This window comes from Podarcis pityusensis (genome assembly GCF_964106645.2).
Source record: "Podarcis pityusensis genome assembly, chromosome: 14".
NCBI lineage: Eukaryota > Metazoa > Chordata > Lepidosauria > Squamata > Lacertidae > Podarcis > Podarcis pityusensis.
In genome coordinates, this window is record NC_138039.1 from 49,069,926 (window position 1) to 49,091,765 (window position 21,840).

The 21,840-nt window shown below is 43.4% G+C and overlaps 1 protein-coding gene across 1 annotated transcript in view; it reads right to left on the minus strand.

The window, feature by feature from the left end:
* Positions 1-6,062: 6,062 nt before the first annotated feature.
* The window catches only part of RAB8B (RAB8B, member RAS oncogene family), a 39,575-nt gene continuing 23,797 nt past the window's right edge, over positions 6,063-21,840 (minus strand). Inside the window, exons 2-8 of the mRNA XM_080980879.1 lie at positions 20,470-20,530; positions 19,238-19,298; positions 17,139-17,216; positions 16,239-16,328; positions 13,275-13,340; positions 12,557-12,607; positions 6,063-10,008 (exon numbers count right to left, since the gene is read on the minus strand). Of these exons, the coding sequence (XP_080837005.1) occupies positions 9,916-10,008; positions 12,557-12,607; positions 13,275-13,340; positions 16,239-16,328; positions 17,139-17,216; positions 19,238-19,298; positions 20,470-20,530 (500 nt within the window). The 3' untranslated portion in view covers positions 6,063-9,915. The remainder of the gene's footprint in view (positions 10,009-12,556; positions 12,608-13,274; positions 13,341-16,238; positions 16,329-17,138; positions 17,217-19,237; positions 19,299-20,469; positions 20,531-21,840) is intronic.

Sequence of the window (21,840 nt, forward strand, 5' to 3'; positions counted from 1 at the left end):
ACATTATGATGACAATATGCCAATGTTATGAGAAAAAACTGCTCCTTTTCCATTGGGGTGCCCAAGAGCCCATATAGAGTCCTTTTGTAGGTTCTCTATTGGTAGGAGAAATAACAGAGGCCAACCAGAGAATATTGAAAAGCAAAGCAGCTATTAAGCCTGATCTTTATTAAGCTCTTGCAACAGGGTCCTCACTCACCACAAGCAGGAAAGAGGAGGAACCCAGAACAAAGGTTATATAGACTTTGGAAATTGCCCACCCTCAAACTCCAGACCACCACCAGAAACATTATACATACAACACAGAATGGGTGTAGCCCAGGACAACTTCCCCCAATACATCATACATACATCACAGAAGGGCTGGTCTAAAACAGAATCCTGAGTGTGTTATCTCCTGTCTGGCAGGTTACCTGATTGCAGTATCTGGGTTTTGGCCACTCCTTCGTTATAATAACTACTTAATTCCCAAATCCAGGTCACAGGTCACAGGCTCACCCTATTCACATCTTAAATGTGCCCTTAAGGCAGAATTTGTGAGCACAGAGACAATGGGGAGGTTTTTTCCCATTTACTTCAACCTTGCAGAGAAATATTTGAGGTCATTTTGGGAAAGAGAAAATTGTTTCAGGACTTTTCTGTGGGTTTCAGACATGTGGTTTACATATTTGTATGTGTTTGCTTGGTACATTTATGAACATTCTCTCTCTCTCTCTCTCTCTCTCTCTCTCTCTATATATATATGATGGTGTGTGTTTGTGTGTGATTTTAAAATTCTTATAACACCAACATAAAACAAAAACAAAAGCAACCTGCCATGCTTATGATGAGCCACTTCGCAAATACATTGTAAATTAAGACTCCTAGTGGTTTCAAGCCTGCTCCTTGGGAGAAAGGCAATGGCAAACCTAGACAGCATCTTAAAAAGCAGAGACATCACCTTGCCAACAAAGGTCCGTATAGTAAAAGCTATGGTTTTCCCAGTAGTGATGTATGGAAGTGAGAGCTGGACCATAAAGAAGGCTGATCACCGAAGAATTGATGCTTTTGAATTATGGTGCTGGAGGAGACTCTTGAGACTCCCATGGACTGCAAGAAGAGCAAACCCATCAATTCTGAAGGAAATCAGCCCTGAGTGCTCACTGGAAGGACAGATCCTGAAGCTGAGGCTCCAATACTTTGGCCACATCATGAGAAGAGAAGACTCCCTGGAAAAGACCCTGATGTTGGGAAAGATGGAGGGCACAAGGAGAAGGGGACGACAGAGGACGCGATGGTTGGATGGTGTTCTCGAAGCCACAAACATGAGTCTGACCAAACTGCGGGAGGCAGTGGAAGACAGGAGTGCCTGGCGTGCTCTGGTCCAGGGGGTCATGAAGAGTCGGACACGACTAAACGACTAAACAACAACAACAACAGTGGTTTCAAGGCTAAAAGTTTTTTAAAGTAGACTAATTGACACACAACTAAGACAGAAACAACAGAAACATTACAAGCTAACATAAAGTCAGTATAGTTGTAGCCAGCTAAAGGGATTCATGTTTTGGAAAGAGAGAATATACCAAAGTAATGTCAAAAGAAACAAAAAGAATTGCCTGAGTGAAGAAAATGAAACATCTCACTTATACACACTGCAAAATGAAATAACAGAGATCAACAGTTATGCATATACCTGCAGATAATTTTTGAACTGTAGCTACTTGCTCAGCAGTAGCAAGATGTGTATTTCAAGACACATGGTCTATTAGTTTTTCTTTTGAAACACTAAGGGGATGTGGCAATCTCAAGGAGAAGCAATTTGATACCATCTAGTGGCAGAACCCTATGTGGAGCAAAAAGTAAAGATATTCTTATCTAATCTATGACAAATTAGGACTGAGAATTTTGCTGAAATAACTGTTTTGTTTAGTGCATAGTGGAAGAACAAGAACTATTATAATTTTTTAATGTGGCAACGCTTTGCACTTATATCTGGAAGCCCCATGTTATTGCATGTCCACCCCATCTTTCTGCCACAGACATCACCCCCAAAGAATACAGTGGGGCACATTTACCTGGGATTAAGTCCCATTTAACTCAGTGAGGTTTTTCTCCGAAAATGTGAAAAACCACGAGTGCCACCTTGAGCTGCTTGGAGGAAAGTGGCGTATAAATGTGAAATATATCCCCAGCCAGGTCTGGAGCAATATAAAAACAAACAAACCTAAAAATCAAAGAGGAAAGATCCCAAGACACATCAAGGATAACCTGGCGTGGGCTCCGTAGACTTTTCACGCAGGCCCTTGGCAATCCCAGTGCGTGGAGGGTCTGCCATGCCCCTGTGCTATCCATGGGCTCCACACAATGGCGTTTCATCTGAACCATCCCTTGCAGTTTCCTACTAGCATTTTAAATTTCCCAAAATGTTTTACAGTGTTGTTGCTTTTTATCCTCAACAACTTTGCAGAAGTACTTTCATAAATAGTTTGCTTTTCTGAATATTATTTACTGTATTCTTTTAACAAAATCTGATTCTAACCAAGGCTGACTAAAGAAAACTCTGCAATGAGTAGGGCAAAACTTGCTGCTTATCGGTTTAGGCCTCGCCTCACCTTAGCAGACTGACAGAGGATAGAGGGGGAATTGGATCCAGAACATATTTAAAGCAGAATCTCTCCAATTCACTTTCCAAAACATGTGAAACATGTCTGTCCTTCAACATTTGCACTTATCCTAATTTTCAGTGCAGTTCTCCAGCCAACACAATGCATGTTAGAGGAAAGTATGCATAGAAATGGAGATATCAGTGAAAACAACATGCAAAAATGCATTCTATGTGTACTTTACTCCTAGCTGCATATTTAAAAAATCTAATTTAAATCCAACAAAACAGAGACCACTTACAATAAATGTGTCATGTAAGCATAGCCATTTCAATTATTTAATAAAATTGTAAAGGGTCATCTAGTTCAACCTCTGCAATGCAGGAATCTTTTCCCCAACGTGGAGCTCAAACCCACAACCCTGAGATTAAGAGTCTCATACGGTACTGACTATCCCAGCTATATAGCTGTTGTTGTTGTTATTTACTTACCGTTCTTCATCTGAAGTTCCTGGGGCCGTTTGCAACAGAAAACACAAAATACATAATAAAACAAAAACAAGCCAATAACCTCCCTCCCACAAACACATTTAAAAGCCATAGAATGTTAATCAGCCGACTGCCTGGCTGAAGAGAAATATTTTTGCTGAGCGCCTAAAGATTTTGCGAGCCACTGCAGAAAAGGCCCTGTTGCGTGGCGAGTTCCCGCCCCCCACCAGGATAAATAAAGACACAAGACACCATAATTAAGGTTAAATGGGAGAATTAGGCCACAACTTTATTGAATTCAGGAATGAGAGGCATTGGCTTAGGCATTGGTCCTATCGACTATCCGGCTCCAGCCCATTTGCTGGAGACACGGGAAGGGTTAACACCATAGAGGGGGAGTCTCCTGCTGAGGCACGTCGACTAGGAGCTCCCCCGGGTCACCACTCGGGGGCGTGCCTTTGGCCCACACCTCCATAGGCTTCGGACAGGGCCACGCCCCCCGGAGTCCTTTATCGGACCACCCTTCGTTCACTGGGGGGAGGTGATGGCGTTCCTCCCCCACACACATCCTCTTAACCCCTTCTTACCAATGCCTAACCGCCAATGCCGAGGAGTTGTGACGAGTTGCTACGAGGTAGGCGAAAAACCAAATGGCTGTAAATTGCCAATTGGGAAAAATTCCTACCATGCCCCTTGCGGTGACAGACCGAAGTCCATAGCAAAGTCAGAGACCTACCTAAAGGGAGGGAGGGTGGGAAAACGTGGGGGCTAGCCGGCAAAAAGAGGGCGAGCCCCCTCTGCGCCGGCCCTAAATAGGGCAGGCCACGCCCCCCCAGCCAGCCGATTGGCTGGCTGGGGTGGAAGACGCGGCCGGAATTCCCCTGCTCTCACGGGGGCTGCAACCAGCCCCCGCTCACGTGGGGGTGGGCGTGAAGCCCACAACCCCACCTCCTGGGCAGGCCGGAAGTGGTTTTCTCAGGTTGCCACCTTCTGGACCTCTCACAGAGGCAGCACATTAAGGGTCTCATATGATGATCACGGGGTCTGGGTCGGTTTATATTATTGTCATTGTCGTGAATAATAATAAATATGCCTTCTTAATATATGCTTGAACCGATAGAATTTTATTATTTTTATTATGGGATCATACTTAGGGTAATGTCTGACCTCCTTCCCTCTGGACCCCCCTCCCCACCTAGCTAATTAAATGCTGCTGGAATGGTGTAGCCAGGTAGGTCCAGGTTGCTGTAAATACATAATTATGGGATGGGGTGCTGTGGCCACTGTCTATCTGCAAGGTTACCAATGCATGACTGAAGTAGCTAAATTCTTCCTATCCAGGAACAGGCATAGCTGTCAAACCAACTGAAGTCCAGAACCTTTAAACATCCCTGCTCTACGAAAGGGTTTCAGCCATATACTGATGAAACCTCAGCCCCTAATGACCACTCCCCACAGCTTCAAATAGATGTTCTGGCAGGGTTAAAAAAAACTGAGCACGATACTTTTAGAAAAGGGGACGAGTCTTCAAGCCTACCAGCGTAGGGAAATTCCTACTGTATGCAAGCATGCCTTTTGTCCTTTGTAACACGACTCATTAGGCCCAAACTAGGTTAGCAATACATTAATATCAGATAAGCTACTGTTGTGGAATAGAGGGTTTTCAAACCACTGACTTCTGGCAGGCTGCCTTCACCAGCTGAAAGGGGATATTTTGGTGCTGTGTTACAGAAGGGAACCAAACACATGGGATTAAGTAGTAAAGATAGCAGCTTCTCTCATGCTTAGGAGTCAGTTTAAATGCTTCTCTCTAGTTCTAAGCTCAACACACAATATTATTCTCCCTGCTCAGCCATGAAGCTGTTTAGGTCACTCTCACACTCAACCTAAACAAGATTATTGCCAAGATAAAATGGGAATGCCTGCAAATAAATTTAACAGAAAGAGCAGGGAAGTGAAAGCAAAACAAAATATATTGATAGGCTGCAATCAAGTACTAGCTACCCTAGTACAGAAGTCTTGCAGCAAGCATGGAAACGTCTGCCAGTTTTCCTTTCCACTCCTCTCCAACTTTAGCCACTTATCTGAGGATTCAGCTGGGCTGCATGCTCCCTGAGCAGCTTTGTATATGAATGGAATTTGCAAAAGGTTATCCTTTTTTACCACCAAAAGTAACAATATTCTGCTGTATTTCAAACCAGCAGTGACTGTACTAGCAGAATCCTTATATGAATGCAATATATCTGGAGACCATGTTTGTGTCAATCACCTTTTACAGATTTTCACATTGGAATAAACTGAAGCAGGAAATACGTTCATTCACAGATGATTGAAGTGAGAAGTCTGTAGCTGAGAGGCAGAGTACAGTGGTACCTTGGGTTAAGAACTTAATTCGTTCTGGAGGTCTGTTCTTAACCTGAAACTGTTCTTAACCTGAAGCACCACTTTAGCTAATGGGGCCTCCCGCTGCTGCCACGCCGCCGGAGCACAATTTCTGTTCTCATCCTGAAGCAAAGTTCTTAACCCGAGGTACTATTTCTGGGTTAGCGGAGTCTGAAACCTTAAGCGTCTGTAACCTGAAGCATCTGTAACCCAAGGTACCACTGCACACAATTTGCACATAGACAGTCCCAGACTCAGTTCTTGGCATCTCCTGACAAGGCTAGGGGGAAAAGGATAGGGAATCTCTGACTCTCCAAACGCTGCAAGACAACTCCCATCAGCTCCAGCCAAGAGTTAGGGTTGATGGGCATTGTAATTCAACATCTGGACAGGGATGTAGATCTAATGTGTTACTTTTTCTGAGTGTAGTTCTGAAAATTGTGTGCGATCAGGGTTAAGCATACTGTAGATATGCCCTGAATTATTCAACAAAGGGTGTTCAATCAATCCATTCAGTTTCAGGAAACAGTTGCTTCTTACCTCTTTTCCCAACAGCATGCATCAGGCAGAATGATAATGCACTACAGAACTTGTTTGATCACACTGTATATTTCATAAAAACTTAACATTTAATTATGTAATTTTATTTGAGACGCACATAGTTATAAAAAGAGTTCACTTGAAATAATACCCCTCCCCCTTTATCTTTTTGTTTGTTTGTACACAGTATCAATACACAGTTAATGATTAAGTTTACAAGTTAACCACATGACAAGTTCACATTATCTGCCGGAGCTTTTCCACCTTATGCTTTTGGAGTATTGATAATATGTGCTTCACACGTGGCAGATTAATTATGTAAAAATTAGGCTCTTCTGGATCATGCTTTATTTCTCAGAATTTAGTATGTCTCATTAAAACTGTTAAGTTCAAGGGAGAAACATGATATTTGGGCAGAAAAATATATTTGTAAGGCCATAGGAACATACTACAAATTCCCCAGAAGCTAGGGAAACTTATCTAAGAAGCCCTGTATTGACATGTATTTTAAAATGAAAGGCATAAGACTAGAAGATGGTGACACCAGACTTACTGTTAGCCCCTTCAGTCTTTAGCCTTACAAATATTGCACTCACTCTAAATCAAGCCTTTCCATAATTATCAAACACGTTTGCACATTAACCTACTGTCACAAGCCTCTCAAGTTGTTACAGACCAAGTTGATGACAGAATTTAAAAAAGTCTAACACAACATCCATTTTGGCTAGCAGAATTAATGGACTTTATTCATTGAATTTGCAAGTAAGTGAGAAGTGGGAATGCACTTGGGACAGGTAAATACCCCATTTATTTAAAAAAAAACACTTCTCAAAAAAGGCTAGCAAGTATTTTACAAGTATGGTACAGAGAGAACACCAAGTTCAAAAAGAGATTATATTTCATATGCCACACAGGAATCCAAGTCTAACCAGATGTATGAAACTTAAAACCAAGCATTTAAGCTATAAAATGTCAACTGGAGGAGAGACAATGCTTTGATGGATCAACAAGTTTAGCTAAGCACAGATGCATGTTTTAAAATTGCACTCTCTTTTTAGAAAGTCAGTAGTAAACGACAAAAAACTAAGAATGGAAAGAGAGTGTATGCTTTCTGCTCTGGAAAGCGTATCAAGGTTTACCCTTCATTTAAATGGGTGAGTTCTGCAGAGCAAGGCTAAATGTGTTGTATCATGAAGAAAAGACAACAGTTGGGGAATCTAAACCAACTATTAGCTAAATGGAAGAATGTTGTCTTTTGCAGGGTTAACACCCAACACAAGACTTGTTCTGGGGTAAGAAATGTTTGCATCAAGCAATGAAGGCAAAGGCAGTCCCATACCATCAGTTTGCCTGTTTGCCTCAAGCACTCAAGGAAGTAAGTTGACGTGGACAGTCAGCTGATTTACACTGTAAAATGCAGTTCGACAAGGCATATTATTTGTAGAAAAATGGGCTAAATCAACCATTATGAAAAGTTTGAAGTGCAGCCATAGCACTTAATACTGCTGCATAGGCTATACCAACATTTCCTTAAGACTAAAGTTGTTTCCGTATGAAACAAATATTTTCAGAACTTCAGCAGGGAACAGACTATTCTGTCACTAATATTTTGACAGGATAAAACTAAATATTAACAATATTAACAATGAGGGAAAGTGAACTGTGTGTGGCATCCTTACACCAATCTTAAAGTGAATTTCCTATGGTCTTACTCAAATTATGTACATTTTAGCACAGCTAGAAGTAAGAAAATAGCAAGATATTTTTTTAAAATAAAACAGAGTAGATACCCCAATTTGCTGCTGCTTCAAGAAGCACTTTATATAAATTCAACTAGTTACAGGCTCTCTCAAAGGGAAGTTCATAGAGACTAAATGTTCGTACATAGAACCAAGATGTGAAGTATGATGCCAACGAAGAGGAAACATAAGCAAAGAAAATCTGCCAAAAGGAACCACAGAACTTGTCAGTTTTGGCTTTCAGACAAACCCCCTGAGATACAGATTACAATACAAAGAAGTCAGATGTGGAAAAAAGATGGACATTCATTGTGGGTGGAGTCACACTTGCCCCCCAAAAAGCACTTTGTGTTATAAAGCAAGAACCACAACACTTTAGTCCAAGCATGGGACCTACAGCAATCAGACATATTTGTGTTTTGCTGTTTAATATTCCTGTTGGATACACTCCTCTTTCCATGCATCAACCCAGATGCTGCAATCCAAGAGGTAATTGGAGCAATATTGTTAGGATTATAAACAGAGGGGCAGGAAGAGTGTGCAAAAATTCACAACTCCACAGGAATGTTTTTTCTAACCCGATCAACCAATGTTATGTTACAGAGTGCCAGTGGCCAACCTATTCACCTTGAATGACGCAAGATATGCTTAGAATTATATTGACATTTGACCCTCTAAAACGATGCAACGTTGTGTGCCTATTTGGCTAGCTAATGGGACATGTTTCACAACAGCAGCTCATGGAGCTGGGGTGTCATCAAGGTTGTGTTGAGATAAGTTTTAACTTACAAAGGTCCATGTTTGGCACATCAATAGAACTAAAGCACCTGTATTTAAAGTAACTCAACATTTTATAAATAATTTAAATAGTGGTGAAATAGGCTGGTATGGGAGTCTCAATTAAGTGAGAAAGGCAGCTAAGTTTATATCTGTTCTAAATGTCTGAACCAACACCAGTTGCCTCAAGATTCATGGAAGGTCATTATCAGGAGGACAGTGACTATGCTTTTTGAAAAAGGGACTGAAAGCTAGAGGGGATAGTTACACATGTTGTGTGTGCTTTTTCTATTAATATTTAACAGGCTGAAACAGGAACCTTTATATACAGGAATAGTTGCATTCAAGAGAGAACTGAGTGCCTTCCAGTTCAACTGAATACAGCATGAAATAGAAGTGAAATTGGATTGATGTAAGAGATACTGTAAGTGGTTCCAGTACACCTTCTGTACATAGAAATTCAACACCATACATTCAGAAAAAAAGTTAATTTCCATATAAACAGATCTGTGTATTTGTCAAACAAAAGTGGCAAGCCCAAATAGAAATTGTAAGTGCCTGGGGTGTTAAGCTTTCCAACACCAGGCTACAAAACCACATTTATGTTGCAGACATATTTCTATGCCTGAGAAAAATACTAGGGCCATATTCAGGCCACCAGGTGTGGGGCTTTCAGCCCTCCTGCCCCTTCTTATTAAGTACACAAGGCAGTATGAGGAGCCACAGTGTTGGTGGGAGGTCCACGCCTACATGCCACCTAGCCCTCCCTTTTGCCTTGACAGAGCACAAGTAAATTACACTGAGTTGAGGAGGGCAACTGGCTGGGGATATAGGAAGCACACAGAGCTCCAAGGGCCTCTTGTGATGCCCATGAATAATTGTAGGCAGAATTCTATTGGCTCTATGGTGACCCTCTGAGCATGGGTGCTGCATCTACGGCCATGCCCTCCGTATTCAGTATGGGACCCAATCTGATCCCTTTATACTACAGCTGGGTGAAATGCTAGGGAATGCTTACCAGAACAAAAAGAAAGAAAGCTGTGCAAAGACAAGTGTTAAGACTGTGCTCTAGCAGGCAACAGAGGGCAAATATGAGTGTGCAAAGAAAAACTTAGCAGCTTTTGAAGCAGGCAGTGAAACAAAGTAATAAAGAAGATTTAGCTCCTGCACATGTGTCTCTCAACTTCACAGCTTCCGTGTTTGAGAAGAGGGAGCCCGACTTGCTGAGAAGCAGAGCGAACCAAAATCCTTTTCTCTCTTGGTTTAGCACACTCTACATTCAAACAGAGCTCTCAGCAGCAGCCTGGTGGTAACAGCTCTGAGGCCAGGTGAGCCTGTGCTTTCAGAGAAGCAGGAAAAGGGTTTTCTCTCTCTCTAGGTATGCTGCAGTCTATTATTAGGAGTTCATCAAAGCAGTGTGCATCGAAAGAAGCTGCTCTTCTTTGATCTGTTTTCCATTATTTTCACTGGTCCACCTGCGCCTGCTGAACTGTTGTCATTCTAAGGAGAGACATAAGAAGAAGATGATTTAAGGTGTATTATTGTCGCAGAATGAACAAATCCTTTGGATTTTTTTGCCTCCCCTCCAAACAAAACTCAAATCCAATGAAAAACGAGTCCATAAATCATACACTGTACGATTGTGTACTCAAAACAAGAGGTCAAGCAGCTGCCCACACAGGGCACAGAAGAGTGCTTTGGGAAATTTGACGCTCCCCTCCCAGCTCTCACGCTGCCTTCCCAAAGCCAGCTAAGCGAGGCGCCAGGCTCTGTCAGGGTTCTAGAGTCCACATGCCTCCTTCCCAAAACCCAACTTCTCTTTTACCCAGCTTTGGGAAGGCAGCACAAGGGCAGCAGTGTGTGTGTGTGTGTGTGTGTGTGTGTGTGTGTGTGTGTGTGTGTGTGTAAGAGGCATCAAATGCTGGTGAGGGTCGCCAAAAAAGGTATTGAGGGCTATGCGTTGGACCACCCTGCTCTATACACCTCACTGCTCTAATAATGCCTCCTCCTTTGCTTAGGCTTTGTAATTCTGCCCTATCTGGAGCATTTAATCACAACTTATACAGAGTTGCAGTAGTTACCTGCCCTCAGAGGTGGATGCCCATTGCAGCCCTGCATGAGTCACTGTTCCGTGCTTGCTGAAGTTATGCCCAGAACAGAAACTCATGCAGACACCAGGGTGTGTGTGGGTGCTCAGAACCTCTTCAGGTGTAAGAGTCTATAATTTTGATTCAGCTACCGGGCATTTGGGAAATCATGAAAGAATGAATACGCCCGCCTCACTGTAGTGAAAAGGAGCTTTGCAAAAGAGCAGCAGCAGAATTATGTGCAAATTCCATTCCTAAAGTTCATGATAGAGAGGATTCAGCTTGATTATGCCTCCTGTACATGGACACTAGACAGGACAGCCTTGATTTCTTTATGTCACTACATTTAAATCCTGGCCTTCCTCCCTTAGCAGATTAGGGTGGAAGACAGAAAAGCCAAAAAATACCCCCCCAAAAAGCCTTAAAACATCATACAAATTAATTCAGAATTCACAGTGCAGCAAACTAGGAATAATGACTGATCAGACATGTTCAAGTTTCCTTAAAGGACAGATAAGCAAGTGGGTCTTTGGCTGTCAGTACAATCAAGGTAGCACAGGAGGCAAAGGCAGTTCCATGTCAAGTGAGAAAACCTTATTCCTGAGCAGGACAACTGGGGCCTGTAGGAGGGAATCTAGCTTATTGGGTGGTTTTGAAAACAAACAGGAGCAAAATTGCATCCCTTTGCAGTACAAGACAAGTGAAGCAGTTGGGGGAATATCTAATGGAAAATTCAAAGAGCACCGCATCTGATTTTAACAGATCACAATGCGGCAGGCAACTCTCCTCTTTCAAAGAAATGGGAACTACATACTTCTGTTTTCTTGCACATTTCCCACGTGTTTCAGCAAGGCTTGTGCAGGAGCATTTCCTGGAGGATGGTGCAAGGGTTCAGACCTGCATGCTCTATTTTGCCACCTCTAATGCACCTAAGATCTAATGTCTTAATGGCAAGGCTGTCTCTGAGCCCACTACTTAATGGAAAGGCCTCATGAAGATGTGTGCGCAAGTTCCCATTAAAAAAGCAAATGTTGTGGCACATCTTTTATATTACACTGTGGGGGTGGAGGCAGGAATCAGAGAATCTTCAGATTGTGGTACCTGACTTGCATCTTAAAGACACAAATGCAAACTCACTGGCACTTAAGAGATTCCTCTAAGGAAGACAAGCTGCAGCCATTTAGATGTGGAAAGCCAAAAGGTTAAACAAAATACCTGTGGGATGTCACCAGATAAGCTCTAGTACCATTGCAGGCCAGTTCCAAGCTTTACAAATGTTTGGCTAGGGGCCTCCTAAGACCTTGAGAAGAAACTGTGCAGAATGTTGCTTTTGAGCATATGGAAAGGAATGTAATCTTCATATTCCCACTGCCATGTGCAACATTGGCACACTACTTAATTTGTTCAAAATGTGCACAAAACAATGGTAAGAACTTCCTTTGTTTTGAGTTTGTTTTATGCTATAATGTTGTTTCCAGTTCCAAATGAAACAAAAAGCATTCGATTGATCAAGGAGTTCCTTTCTGCACAAAGTCAAGGATTCGCCATGCAAGGAAGCATCTGGCCAGAGTGAAGAGGAGCCCAACAAGGACAAGTCTCTATCTCAGCTCCAGACTGAGGAAGATGGGAGCTTGTCCCTGCTGGGTTCAGGTTCACGGGAGCCCCAGCACCTCCCAAGCTCAGCATATCACAGACAAGATCCCACCTCTTTGGGGAAGAGAGGTATGTTTGAAAATACAAAAATTTTGCTGGCTACTATTGCCTGGTAAAACTGTGGGGATGGTATTCAACTAAGTTTCTTACTCAAAGCAGACCAAGTGAAATTAATAAGCCTTACTTAGCCATATTCATTAATTTGAATGGGTCGACTCACAGTAAAACATAGTTGAACACCACTCTGAATCTCAGAATTTGGTAGAAAATATACTAATTATGATATACAAATAATGAGAGAAACAAACCATTTTTTTGTTGAGTTTTGTCATGATATCCCGTGCAAGGGTGAAGAAAGCCTAGAACCAAGGAAAAAGGGAGAGTAGTAAGAAAACCCCCTGCAAATGAATCATCACATCTTATGCATTTAAGAGTGCAGAGAGCTTTTTAAAAAAATGAAAAGTACAATAATTCCTTTATTGGAGTTGAAAAATATTTGTCCCATTAAACTTTTGGTCTTATAGGAACTGGCTTCTAAAAGGGATTTTTGAGACCTCAACATGCCTCAAAGTAAAAGCACTCTTTTATGGACTCCCCTGAGCACTCCCACTTAATACTATGTTCTTGGCTCAAACAGTTCTTCTCTGGGTCTGAAAGGGTCTCTCTTATCACCTGCTACCTGATCTTCTTCGCTGGAAATGCCTGGGATTGAACCTGGGCCCATCTGCATGCAGCAAAGCATGTGCTTTATCACATAACTGATTCCCACTTTTCCCCATGCCCATGGAAGCACTGCAAAAGAGGGACAAAGGACTCATGCTGCTTCCGCAGAGTACTCAGCAAGGTGTTAGTAGCCATACAAATAATCCCTGGCTAGCAAGTCAAACTAGGATTTGAACCCCACCCCAGAAGACCACACAAGAGCATCTGTGTAAGCATAGGACTTTGTTTAATGCATCTATAACACAACATCAGAAAATATTTTAACCACTAGGTGTTCACCAGGTTATTAGTAGCTACTCTTACCTCTTCCACGTTTATGCTTGATTTTGCACTTGTCTCCAGAAATTTGATTCCATAATCAATTGCTAACTGCAAAAGTGTTAATAAGAACTCATTAGTGTTTTAAAAAGTGGATTTTCAGCATACTTCTAACTGCCCAACTATACCACAGCATGATAAAAAGCAGGAAGCAGAATGTATGGCTAAGTCAATGCCATCTCTATCACCTCCAAGCTGACATTCTTCCACTGGAATCCAAAGGGGCCAATGTGCAAAAGGTCCATGTAGATGATGCAAAAACAGGCTCATTTTCCCTTTAGGTGGCCTCACCTCTTGGAATACCGTATTTTTCGCACCATAGGACGCACCGGCCCATAGGACGCATCAAGTTTTTTGGGGGGAAAATAAAGAAAAAAAATTTATTTCCCCCCCAGGGGCTTGTGGGGCCAGCAGCGGGGAGAAGAGCTCTTCTCCCCGCAGTCCGCCTTCAGATCAGGTCCGGGGACAGCGGGAAGACGCGCTGCGTCTCCCAGCTGTCCCCGGAGCTTGGGGGCAGGCAGCGGGGAGAAGCGCTCTTCTCCCTGCCGCCCGCCTTGAGATCAGGTCCGGGGACAGCGGGGAGACGCGCTGCGCCTCCCAGCTGTCCCCGGAGCTTGCGGGGCAGGCAGCGGGGAGAAGCGCTCTTCTCCCTGCCGCCCGCCTTGAGATCAGGTCCGGGGACAGCGGGGAGACGCGCTGCGCCTCCCAGCTGTCCCCGGAGCTTGCGGGGAAGGCAGCGGGGAGAAGCGCTCTTCTCCCTGCCGCCCGCCTTGAGATCAGGTCCGGGGACAGCGGGGAGACGCGCTGCGCCTCCCCGCTGTCCCCGGAGCTTGCGGGGAAGGCAGCGGGGAGAAGCGCTCTTCTCCCTGCCGCCCGCCTTGAGATCAGGTCCGGGGACAGCGGGGAGACGCGCTGCGCCTCCCAGCTGTCCCCGGAGCTTGCGGGGAAGGCAGCGGGGAGAAGCGCTCTTCTCCCCGCCGCCCGCCTTCAGATCAGGTCCGGGGACAGCAGGAAGACGCGCTGCGTCTCCCAGCTGTCCCCGGAGCTTGCGGGGCCGGCGGCGGGGTATCCCCGCCGTCAGCCTCCAAACCACTTCGGGAGACAGCGGGATGGCGGTGTTCCGCCTCCCTCTGTCCCCTGACCTTGTGGGGCTGGCGCTGGGGCTCTCCTGAAGCCTGGAGAGCGAGAGGGGTCGGTGCGCACCGACCCCTCTCGCTCTCCAGGCTTCAGTGAAAGCCTGCATTCGCACCATAGGACGCACACACATTTCCCCTTCATTTTTGGAGGGGGAAAAGTGCGTCCTATAGTGCGAAAAATACGGTACATTTGGGCACCAGCGCTGGAATGAACTGAAGCATCCCATGGGCACAGAGGAGGCACCATGTGTCCCTCTGGAATGCAGCCTCTGCATTTACTTGTTACCTGCTGGGTTATTTTTTTCATTTTCATTGATTTTGAAAAGCTAAAATATGCCAAGATGCTAGCATACTATCCAGTATGGCACGCAACACCAAATGGTGTTTTACACCAGTTAAGGGTTCTTAGAAATGAGTGAAGCTCTAGAATTAAAACTGGAAATTACCTGAGTAACTGGAAAAACCTGAATAACTGAGCCAAATTGAGGTACTGGAAAACTGTCTTCTCTTGCCCATCACCTGCAGAATTCCACCTCTATTCCTTCCACCCCAGCAATCTAACAGAGCAGCTTCCTTCCATTGAACTGGTTTGTAAGATGTTCCCTCCCTGCCCCTTTCCATCATAGCTTTACTCCATTAACTCCAAGGGGAGAGGGATGAATGGGCGGAATTGGGGCTGGGGTGCCAAATTACCCTCCCCAAGTTACACACCACAGGAAATGTCTGTTTCCACCCTTTCCCACAGAACCAAATGGCAGAGATGGGGCATTCCTTTCAATTCAGATTAAGATCTGAACAGAATGTTAAAGGCTTGCATTGGTTTTGAAGTCTACTTTAACGAGTCCTTGAAGTTAGTTTTCAAGCCTGCATTAGGCAAACCTCAACGTTTTGAGTTTTAATGCTAAAACTAAACAGAATCAAAACTGGTCCAGGACATAAGGGTTGTGACCCAGATACAACCACAGTAGAAGTGAGAACATACAGTTGATTTCAACTGGCACCTTTTAAAACTGTTGTCTATTCACAAAATAAGAATTGAAGTTAATGACTGTCCAGCCTGCATGGTTGTGGGGCTTTCAAGGGGCTCATGTCCTGAATCTTTTGCTTGTTATCTGTGTTGCCAGGTCTTTAGTCTTGGGTATTTAAACTCTTGTGATTTAAGCTTGTCTACTTGATGAACTTGATGGTTAGCATATTATGACCTACAGTCCTATCATGAATATTTCATCTCGGTAATGTTGATTCTGAGATGCTCAAGGAAAACTGCTGTCTCAAGGAACTCAAGGGTAAAAAAGAAATAAGAAAAGTAAAGGACCCCTGGACAATTAGGTTCAGTCAAAGGCGACTGTGGGGTCGTGGCACTCATCTCACTTTTCAGGCCAAGGGAGCCAGCATTTGTCCACAGACAGCTTTCTGGCCAGCATGACTAAACTGCTTCTGGTGCAATGGGACACTGTGATGAGTGCCAGAGCACATGGAAATGCCTTTAACCTTCCTGCCACAGTGGTACCTATTTATCTACTTGCATGCTTTCAAACTGCTAGGTTGGCAGAAGGTGGGACAGAGCAACAGAAGCTCACCTCGTTGCATGGATTCAAACAGTCAACCTTCCAATCAGCAAGCCCAAGAGGCCCAGCGGTTTAGACCACAGCGCCACCCGCTTGCTCAGAGACCATCCCCAAATCAAAGTATTGAGAACACTTTGCTTCTGCATCACTCATTGCCTCAAAATGAAAATGGGTGCAAGAAAGAAAAGGGCATCAGGTCATGAAGGTGAAAAATATCCAGAGTGTTCTGATCAAACTAGATTTACCTTTTCTCCTTTTTCTTTTGAAACTTGTCTTTTCTCATTCATATCACATTTATTACCCAGGATCATTCTTTCTACATCTGAAGATGCATGCTGAACAGAGGGAGAAACAGCAAGAACAGCCAAGTCACAAAATCTTGATATGTCAGATACATAACAAGAACTAAGCTATTCAGAGGCAACACAAAGCACAAATTCACACATTTTTAATTATATCAGAATAAAACTAGCTATCTTTTGCTCATGAAGAATTGTCTGATTAATTCATCTTTTGAGACACCACCTCTTCCTTTAACTCTGTCCTTTAAACTTTCATTGCTTCATTTTACAGAGCAAGGACTGTGTCAAAATGCAGGGCCTCATGCTGGTGGTTAAATAAGCACCAAGTGGTAAAAAAGCTTCAGCTATGTGAGAAAATAAATAAAAGTTTAGCCCTGAGCTTAACAAAATGCTCAACAACTAGAAAGGGATCTCTAAGAGCCATTATTCAAACATAAAAATTAAAATATTATCCAACCATGTATGCTCAAGAGTAGATAGACCATCAATATACACCTTTATACACCAATATATACCAATATACACCATTACATTTTTATTACCAAGTTCTTGTTTCATCTCTATTCCATTGGGGTGCGGGGGACACCCTTACCCTCATCTAATACTGCCCAAAGAAAGCAGCCAGAATCAATTTATTCTTCCCTCCACCACTTTTTGTGTGTGGATTTACCTGATATCCTGTAAAAACATTTCACTTGAATCCTACCAGTGAATCAAAGTCACTTTGCCCCCACTTCCCACTGACATGGCAGCAGCTGTCCTGATCACTGTGCAATTTAAGAGATGATGTTGGTGAAATTTGAGCTAGCACTCAAAGCTGGTTGTTCCCTTGTAGACACATACCTCTTCTATGTTTCTTATCCAGTTTTTAATGTTGTCGAAGGACTTCTCATTTGTGATATCATAAACCAGCATAATACCCTACAAAAAAACAGAGTAAGAACGTAAGTGCTTGGCTGCTGGATTCAAGCCAAAGGCCCATCAAGTTCAGCATCCGGTTCTCACAGTGGTCAACCAGATACTAATGGAAAAACCTACAACCAGGAAACAGTTCCCAATTGTATTCTGAAGCCAACAGGGATGATGGGAGCAGTGATAGAAATTCCTCAGATGCTAGGCGCATTTTGCAACTGGCACGGGTCCAACTGTGACTATGTGGAGATCCTTGGATGCCAGGTTGGCGTCTGACATCTCCATCTGGCTGACCCCTCCAGCTTTCTTAAGTACCATATTTTTCGCTCCATAAGACACACTGTTTCCTGCTAAAAAGTAAGGGGAAATGTGAGCGCGTCTTATGGAGCAAATGGCACTGCGCAGAGAAGCAGAGCTGCGCAGCGCCCCTTCAGCGAAGCAGGAGGAGGAACGGAGCCCCTTCTGTTCCTTCTCCCGCTTCGATGAAGGGGCGCTGTGCAGCTCTCCCTCTCTGTGCAGCACCTCTCCAGCGACGCGCCTGTCCTGGAAGCCGGAGGAGGAACAGAAGGGTCTCCTTTTGTTCCTTCTCCAGCTTCACTGAAGGGGCGCTGCGCAGTTCTCCCTCTCTGCGCAGCGCCTCTCCTGCAAAGGAGAGGCGCTGCGCAGAGAGGGAGAACTGCGCAGCGCCCCTTCAGCGACACGCCTGTCCTGGCTTCTGCCTTAGCTGTGCACAGCCTCTTCGGGCAGGGGGAGCCTTCATCCCACTGCCCGGGAGAGGCTGCACACGGCTATCCCATAAGCCAGGACAGCATGAGGGATCGCTATGCAGTGATCTCGCTTGCTGTCCTGGCTTCTGCCTTAGCCCCGCACAGCAGGGAAGCCTTCATCCTGCTGCCCTGAAGAGGCTTGGCGCAGCTATCCCAGAAGCCAGAACAGCCACACGGTATCCCAGAAGCCAGATCCCTCTTGCTGTTCTGGGATTCAGAATATTTTTTTCTTGTTTTCCTCCTTCCAAAACTAGGTGCGCCTTATGGTCTGGTGCGTCTTATGGAGCGAAAAATACGGCAGATAAGCAGAATAGCTTATTTATTGCATGTATTTCCCACCTTTTTCTCCAAGGAGCACATGATTCATCCCCTCCTCAGTTAATCCCTACAACGATCCTGTGAGGCAGGTTAAGAGGCTGTGGTCACCCAGTGAGCTTCATGATTCTGGGTATTTGAACCATGATCTTCCAGTATTTGAACCATGATCTTCCAGTCTGACACTCTAGCCACTACACCATACGGCCTTCCTAGAGTACTTCTGCTATGGGGCAGCTATAAAAATTAAGTAGGTAAATGAATATGGGGCAAACAAAATGCCACTTTGAGAAGGATCTGAAATATTTTTCTTGAAGCTTTAATTTGTTTTATTCTGGATTGTTTTATTTGATGTTTTATTGTGCTGTAAACTGCTTTGAGATCTTTTGTTTAAAATATAAAGTGGTACAGAAATGATGATGACGATGACAATAACAATAACAATTTTATCCCCCCCCCCCAATAGTGCCTATACATTCTGTTGTTGCAACTATAAACTAGGTTTAGGGTGTCATTTGGCAATTAGCTTATATATCTGAATTTTTAACACTGGATGGGTGTTGGATTAAAACACAGCTTTACAAACATGTTGGTATGTTGGCAGCAGTGTGCACGAATGCTCCCCATGCTCCTCCCAGGGCTAGAAAGGGGTTAGTTTGCTAGTAAAACTGAAATGCTGTTTCACAAAAATGATGCATGTCTAAATAAGGTGTGTCACCAACACGAAGAGTTTGGAGAGCTCTGGTCCAAAATCTAAAATCTTCTGTGAAAAACTACTCCCACCATGATGTTTGGAAACAGGATTTTAGAAGACAGATACACGAAACAGCTCTTCTGTCAAGCAAGGTGAAATATTTATCTTCAACAGTATATACTTGATAATCAAAAGTGAGATGCTGATATCTTTTTATAACAGTTGAAAAACTATGCATGAAAAAGAGCACTGACCATGGCTCCTCGGTAGTATGCAGTTGTAATGGTTCGGAATCTTTCCTGACCAGCAGTATCCCTGTAAACCAAAACAGATGTAAGAAATGGGGGTTGGGGGGGTTGGAGAGGAATTCAGTGCTCACACCCCACCCCCATCCAATACCAATGCCTTTAATGAGGACCTTTCCATTAATAATAATAATAATAATAATAATAATAATAATAATAATAGTAATTTATTATTTATACCCCGCCCATCTGGCTGAGTTTCCTCAGCCACTCTGGGCGACTCCCAATCAAATGTTAAAAACAGTACAGCATTAAATATTAAAAACTTCCCTAAACAGGGCTGCCCTCAGATGTCTTTTAAAGATAGGATAGCTGCTTATTTCCTTCACATCTGAAGGTGTTCCACAGGGTGGGTGCCACTACCGAGAAGGCCCTCTGTCTGGTTCCCCGTAACCTCACTTCTCGCAATGAGGGAACCGCCAGAAGGCCCTCGGCGCTGGATCTTAGTGTCCGGGCTAACAATTTAAAAATAAATGAGACAATTCTACAAGTGCCTTGCAATTACATTCTACGTTGGACAAGTACAATTAAGCAAAATGTTACAGCCTCATTCTCAATACATTTGAATTCAAAGTACAAGTTATGCAAGCTGTATTTACAATCAAGAAGGTTCTAGATTAGCCTTTCCCAACCCCTTCATGTGTTACAAACTACAACCTGCATCAGCCCTAGCCAGTACAATCTGCAAAACACCAGGTTGAAGGCTGATCTAGACAGTAGTTTTATAGTTAAATCCCTGACACATTTGGAAGCAAGGCTTACTTTTAATAGAAGTTACTGCCAAGTACAGCCCTTACATGTACAGTTTGGTTTTCATCCATGTGCACCATCTCCCCAAACTGTATGCATTTAATTAAATGGCAGTTTTATCAGTGTAATCTGTCCATTCCAAGTGCAGTGATCTCAGCTTCTACGTTCTTTTGCTAGGAAGGTGGACAAGTGGAGCTGATTTTATATTGTGTGAGGAGATCCTCTCATGCTGTCTGCTGAGTACATACAGGATGCTCCTTTAACAATCTTGGGAGGGAACTAAGTTTGTCTGTCATCACTGGGAGTACCCAGATGTTACAGCCACTGGTTGTCACATTCAAGGCACTATGATTTTACTACAAGTGTGAAATTTACAAACATGATCTGAAGTCTCTAGCTCCAGAGGCATGTTGCATTTTAAAAAAACTTACCATATCTGTAGTTTGATTTTCTTCCCATCTAGTTCTATTGTTCTGATTTTAAAATCAATTCCTGTGGGAAAGATAGATTTGTGTTATTTAGGATTTCTGCTGCTTTGCTCTCAAATTAGATATTGTCTATCATCGTGGTAGGCAGAGAGAACTCTGTAAATACTGAAGTTTAGAATTCTCAGCGTTACTTTATATGAAAGAGGACTTCCAGTCTCACACTTGCTGGGCTCCGGAGAAGTGTGAGTGGAACTTCACTTTCACAATGGGACTTTCCTGCCTCTTCTGTGGAGAAGCAGCTGTAACCCTACTTTGGTGATAGACAGAAGTTCACTCCTACCAATGACTCTTGTTGTTCCTTGCTGGGGATTGTGATGAGATTTTCTCTGCCCCAGATTTTCCTGGAGAGCCATAGACTCCCCCACCCCACGCTATGGTTCCTACTCCACCCACCTCTAAAGAGTAAAGCCTGTCTGTTGCAGATATCGTTCTGAAATTTAACAGGTTTCATCCCCTGAGAAGGGGTGACTATACCTGCAAATGATATCCAAATCTGGCAGAAAACTATTTCATTTTTTTAAAAAAGGTAAAAGGTGCCTACAACTTGACAGGCTTAATTCACTCTGGATGGGTTCCTCAAAATTTCATCCACTTCTGTGCAACTGGTGATTATATTGCTCTTTTAAAAATATCCATTACAGTGAATGGGAGGGGGAAAAGAACTTTGTTTTTAACAGGTTTAATTTGGTTCTGAATAATGAGTACAGTGGTACCTCGCAAGACGAATGCCTCGCAAGACGAAAAACTCGCAAGACGAAAGAGTTTTTTGTTTTTTGAGTTGCTTTGCAAGACGAATTTCCCCATGGGCTTGCTTCGCAAGACGAAAACGTCTTGCAAGTTTGTTTCCTTTTGGATTTTCAATGCATTCCTATGGGAAACCGTGCTTCGCAAGACGAAAAATTCGCAAGACGAAAAAAACTCGCAGAACGAATTAATTTAGTCTTGCGAGGCACCACTGTAGAACTGGAAAGACGCAGAGTGGCTCTGAAACAGATCTGGCTGCTTCCTAAAGCTACATATGTAAGTCTTAGCAGACTTGCTTTCTAGTCATGCAGAATCCAAAAGGCAGTCATTTTACACATCATGAAGTGATTAACCACCTCCAGAGTTAAACCTATTCCAAATGCATCCATGGAGACTATTCTCTGCCTACCTCCCCCCAATAAAGTGATCAACGCTTCTCAACAAACAGTTCCAAAGAATTCCCAGTGTTAAAAATCCATTGTACAAATTTATCTGTCAAGGGCATGAAGAGCTTGCATTAAATAATACTGAACAGTATTACAGATAAAATGTGTAGTATAGCAGAATGAA